This window comes from Sebastes fasciatus, chromosome 19 (genome assembly GCF_043250625.1).
Source record: "Sebastes fasciatus isolate fSebFas1 chromosome 19, fSebFas1.pri, whole genome shotgun sequence".
NCBI classification, from domain to species: Eukaryota; Metazoa; Chordata; class Actinopteri; order Perciformes; family Sebastidae; genus Sebastes; species Sebastes fasciatus.
The window spans coordinates 11,718,211-11,724,210 of NC_133813.1; the positions used below are offsets into that span (position 1 = coordinate 11,718,211).

The 6,000-nt window shown below is 43.2% G+C and overlaps 1 protein-coding gene across 5 annotated transcripts in view; it reads right to left on the minus strand.

Moving 5' to 3' along the window:
- The window catches only part of rxraa (retinoid X receptor, alpha a), a 176,481-nt gene extending 175,811 nt beyond the window's left edge, over window positions 1-670 (minus strand). For 3 of the 5 annotated variants that reach the window (XM_074617714.1, XM_074617715.1, XM_074617713.1), the window contains exon 1: window positions 530-666. In XM_074617714.1, coding sequence (XP_074473815.1) covers window positions 530-560 — 31 coding nt within the window. In that variant the 5' untranslated portion in view covers window positions 561-666. Of the gene's footprint in view, window positions 1-529 lie in introns of all 5 variants that reach the window. The other 2 variants (XM_074617717.1, XM_074617716.1) reach the window with 2 other exon arrangements.
- Window positions 671-6,000: the final 5,330 nt, after the last annotated feature.

The window sequence follows — 6,000 nt, forward strand, 5'->3', positions numbered from 1 at the left end:
CATAACCAAGTCGATCTTTTCCTAAACCTAACTAAGAAGTTTTGTCGCTCAAACCTAACAAAGTCGATATTTTCCTAAACCCAACTAAGTAGTTTTTGGTCCCTAAACCTAAGTTGGTTCCTGTAAAGACGGAAGTTTATGTTGAAAAGACTGGAGCGGAAATTGACACATGCGTCACGTGTTGCTGGACATTCGTAGGAAAACGCACGAAAATGAGGAATAACTTTTCGTAAGATTTAATACAAAGAGTTACCATCAGGTTCACACCACTTATTAGCTTCAAAAGACTTGTGCTCTCTACTACCTTTCACATACATTGATACAAAGCTGCTATCTATTAACTAACTTACAATACAAGAGTATTTTATTTTGATAATGTAATGATATTGTCATAAATTCTATTTCAAAATAAAAGAAAAAGCTTATTGATTTAACAAGAACAGCTGTCCACAATAAAACAAAGATTTCCAAGGGTGATACACTGTATATTATCTTTCAGATTTCACAATAAAACATGTGTTTGACTCACCCATGCTAACGTCCAGAGAGAAAGGGTCCATCTTGAGCTAGCTCTGGCAGACAGACAGATCCACAGATTTATGTCTTCCCTGTCAGGTGCAACTTGCCCTGGAGATCAGACGAAGTCTATCTCAGACTGTTCTCCCACCAAACTCTTTTTCTTCTTTCTGGCCAGCTTCACTTCCAAAGAATGGACAGTCCCCTGTTGCAGATCAATCTGTTGAGAGCTCCCCATTCTGGGCATTAGGAAATCCTGGCTTTCTTTTGTTGCAAGGCAATCGAAAGAGAGCAGTGCATGGCTGAACTCCTAAACAGGACTTTCTCATGCAGCTGGTACCTTCCAGGACAATGCCGCTGCTGGTAGGGGTTTGTTTTCTGGTTGTTTTTACTATAGCGGGGGCTTCAACACCACTTTGTTTCATGGCTGGGGTTTTCAGGGAATCATTCAAGAGCAGGACTATGAATATTATCAGGGTAGCACATGCTAAATTAGCCTGACATTGCATAGATCCTGTGTGGTAAACTATGTTTCATTTTTTAGTTTTTACTGACTGAGCACCATTATGTTGTCTTATACAGCAATAGTAGGAAATAGTTCTAATGAAAAGTACTACACAGATTTGATAATTCAAAACGATCTTATTGGAAGGCTTATAAATAGCACCACATTACAATGACATTCCACATGTCATCAGACACATTTTAGCCTTTTCGCGTGTCATTTGTACACCTCTTTTGTGTGTCATTTTGACACCACTCAACAAAACTATGATAACGGCCCCAGTTAGGTTTAGGCAATAAAACCACTCACTTAGGTTTAGGCAACAAAATCACTTAGGTTTTGGAGAAACATCGTGGTTGGGCTTAAAATGCATAAACTAAGTAAAACACGTATGTAACAGAATTACGGAAAACACACGTCACAAAAGTCAGTAAAACATTAATGACGTGCACTAACGTAACTTCAAAATAACTCAACAACACTTCAGGACACACTTTTGGATTACCATCACAGTTTTAAATTGTTTTAAACACATGGTTAACATTGTAAATTGAAACAAAACAAAACAAAACTCTTACAACAACTGGCTCTAGATAGGGCCATTTGTGTTTTCACGTCGGCCACCATAGTTCTCCAACACCTACGACCTTCTCCCTATAAGACTTCCGTGGACTATCATTAGAAACGTGTTTGTGATGATATGTCAACGTGATCCGCGCTAAAATACGTTTCCATCAAAATGTAATTCACAATTCAGTTTCGTTGCATTAGAACGCAATTTTTAGGAGACAGGACTGCCACATTATAACACATCAGTGAAACATTACAGCCTCTCCTGGGACCGTCCTTGTTCCTCCAGCAATGCATACAAACATACAGCACACACACTGGCATTTCACCCATGCACTCAATCTGAACAGAATGACACACCTGTTCCCAGAAGGCATTAAACCCCCATATAAGTAAACTTCATATGATAAATGACCCACTCAATTTAACACACTGAAGTCCAGGAAACAGGGAACACCCCAGACAATCACATTTTAGATTTCTGCAGAACGTTTCAGATGTCATTCTGCCAATTTTAAGTTACCTTAAAGAAATGTTATTAAATTGCTGATAAGCAGTTCCTCACCAGAACTCACACTAATACTGACAAAAGTCAACTGCCAGTGGGTTGAGCCTCTGGGCAGGACATTCATCAGAAAAATTTGCAGCCAAGGAGAGACCTATTACATCTTTCCATCACATACATTGTGGCATGAGGCCATGGACGTATAGTATATGGACCTATTTGATATTTGGACGTCTCAGGGTTAGCAGTTCAATCCCTGGACTGTGATAGGCCAATTCACTGAGCTCATAATGTCTTTTTGGAGCTCATGTTCATTGTTCATTTTCCGATTTTTTTTTTTTCTATTGAGGGAGAAATTTGTTTCCATAACTCCGCAAAGGGTGGAAAAGAAATAGGTCGGTGGTTCGGTCAAGCTAACCTTTTAGTCATGACTATTTCCTGCTGAGCAATTATCTTTGTAATGGACTTGTATTGTTAACATTATTTGTAATGGCTTTGCTCTCATTGGCCACTTACGTAACATCCTAGGCAACCAGTGAGCTGCAATATTTTGTACAACAGAGATATGATTTCTCGAAAAAATGTGTTCCAAAAAAAATACCGGGATTTATCGTCCACATGCAAAAATGTATTTCACAGTGTCATCGCAGTTCGAACGAGGTCCTCGCATTCTACTGTTGCAAATGTGTAGCATGCGAGAAGCCATACAGAATCCAGTGTTACTACTTCTAGAACCTTTGGCTCATTTCATGTTGACTATGGTGTATCGGCAAACCAAAAAGCCCATGAATATGCACATAATAGCAGGAAAAACACAGCTAGAAATGGTACCATATCTTCCACAGCTAGAAATTTCGACCAGGATGATTATGCCGTCTAAAAACATTCTCCTTTTGTGTCATTGGACAAATCTCTAGGACACATAAGAAAAGAGAATAAGAATTAGTAAATGGGTCTTGAAAATCCTCACGGTACAATAACTGTCATATTCACATGTGGAATTGTGTTTCTGACCCTGAGTGTCTGAGCTGTCAGTATAATTACTTGGTCTCTAATGGCCTTGGTTATCAGGCTCAATGGGCCTTATGCAAGAAGCACTCGTACGAACAGATTCGTCTTTAAGTGGCATGTATGAGTGATTTCAGAGAATTTGTGGCATTTATCAATTAATATTCTTTTCACCATATCATCATGGGAGGTTTTCTTTGGGATTTTATGATATCTCTTTTTAGAAGCGCCTCAAGTTCTCCCTTCACTTCAATTCAAAATACATCCACCATATTTATAAGAAATAGCCCAGTGTCACTGCTGTTTGTGATCGTGGGGTTTAAATTACGTACTTATTCCACATATTTATCAGGTGTCCAAAGAGAAAGTGGGAGGGATGAGCATGCATGCACGCACGCACGCACGCACGCGCGCACGCACGCACGCACGCGCGCACGCACGCACGCACGCACGCACTCACGCACTCACGCATGCAGGCACGCCAACTAACATATAGCGCAGCGCTTCCGTTCCCTATGTGAACCTGCCGTTAGAGTAACAGAATCTTGATTTATATTTGATCAGCGCTGTCTAGTTTGACAGTTTGATAAGAGTTCACAAGTTTCTGATTGGTTGTTTTCCTTCAGTGCGGTGGAATCTTGCAAATGCCATTAGGAGCACTAGGAGGAGGCAGATGAACATGATTTTTTTCTGTCTCATGTACTATTGTCAAGATATAGTGACAGTTTTATCAAAACAACTTTTTAACATATTGGCTCAAAGTTACCAACTGCAGCTTTAACACCAAAACATGCGTGTGTGCCAATACAGTGAATCAGAATACCACAAAGAATGTTATTAACCCACACACTAACCTGCTGCTTACATCATGCCAACCCATGAGTGACGTGTTTAAACATTTCCATACCTATGCCGCCCACATCCTGACCTCCAGTTTGACCCGGGGGTCGTGACCTCTTCACACCAGCACTGGGTAAATATTTCCTTCCTGATTTAACAGAACATACTGAACTGAGCTGAGCTGGGCGGGACAGACTGCTGGCTGTGGATTCCAGTGGCTGAGTCAGAAAGAAAGACATGGTGTGAGAAACAAATTAGACAAGAAGAGAATAAAGGGGAAAATGCAGGCTGGCTGGCGGGTTTATGTGTGCCAGGGGGGGAGGGGCGATTAGGGCAAGCCGGGCCTCTACACGTCTATCATCTTTAAAGGCAGGGTTAGTGTACGGGTCCATCCTGCTTTAATTAGAACTTCTGGCCTGAAGGGGAACTCGACAACCGCTCAGGGCTCCGGCAGGACACACACCACATGTGCAACTGGGGGAGGGGGTGGTGGGGTAGGAGATTGGGGTGGACATTTGAGACTGTTTAAACAAATCAGTGAAGAATATCAGTCACCGAGGACCCTGCGGGAGATGCTGTTGGTTTGTTCCCCCGCTGCAGAGGCATTTATCTCCCCTTGAAAGACCATTTTGTCATCGGTTGAAAGACGGAAAGAATGAGAGAGAGAGAGAGAGAAGTTTCTAAATGCAAGAAGAGGGGAAAGTACCTGCGTGATTGCTCCAAGTGTAAAAGCACTCTGGCAAAAAAAAAAGATGGCAATCGTGCGTCGCTGACATTTAAGTCAAACGCGGCTAATAAGCTATCGGCTGTCTGCAGGACCTCCGACCTATGTGTGAGTGTGCGGGCGGCTGTGTGGAGCTGTGTCCGGCAGACATGCACGTGTAAAAACCCAGATGGTCAGATGTAATAAACATGGCCGGTGCTTTTGGCTCACATAAAGGGCATGGCGCTGGTGTTTTATTTCATCAGGGCCTCGGGGCATGAATGTGTTCACCCAGACTCTCAAAGTGGGCTTTACGAGGGTGGAGAGGGAAGCCTGTTTCCACCTTGTTTGAAATTTTTTTTTCTTGCAATAGGGGCGCGGCAACGGAGGGGCGGTTTGCTGGAATAACGGAGGCCGTAGGGAGCGGGGAGGGGAATTCAGGTGGCCTCCTATTGGTGCCGGATGTTTTAGTAAGACAACATGGCTGCAGCGAGGGCCTTGTGACAGAGGTCTGTTCAGAACCTCCGTCGAGCAGGCTGCAGCGCTGTGAAGCAAGCAACCACATCTGTTTTCACTCAAAACAATCAGGGGCCGGCACTGCAGGCAGCTTGAGCCTGTTATTAAAGGCTTTCTGGGGCCTGCTGAGGGACGGCCCAGACGGAGTGATTTATCCACTCTTTGCTGAGTGGACGGGGATCGAGTGTGATGTATATGGACGTGGAATTCCAATCAGTCATCCTTGCCAGGACACCTACCCAGAAGGACTGACGAATCTAGGCTGCCTCCTGCAACCAGGACGAAACTGCGCTTCACATCCTGCATTAGGAAAAGGGATTTCACTAGGAAAGTCTGCAGATTGGTTTCTGTCCTTACCCATGGTGTCTTACATCATTCGGATCCAATGACATGAAGGTTGAGACATCAGTGAATCTGTAATTGGGGTTCAGCTGCCATGCACTGCTTGTTCTCCGTTAAATGGGAACTGTTGAAACGATAAGTGCTAAACTTTTCAGACAATGCCAACTACATGATCTCATGTGTGTAAGTCAACACTAGTAATAAGTGGTGGTTAACTCAGCAATGTGGATCCCGAAGAGCTTCATTAAATAAGCTTGAATCATCATTTTTCGCTGAGGGCAGACTTGCAGAATCGTGCAGGCACTTAAAGGAGATGGGTACAACTCATGGAAACCTAAAAGACAAACTCTGAGCCCTGCCTTGTTCCTCGCCAAAAGCGGGCTTTTAAATAATTTGGGGAGAGCCCTCTGGAAGCTGAATAATTCACTGCAGCGTGATGAAGCCTCTAGCCAGCTGGGTGTTCCATTAGTAGACTCACTACCCGACAGCTCTATT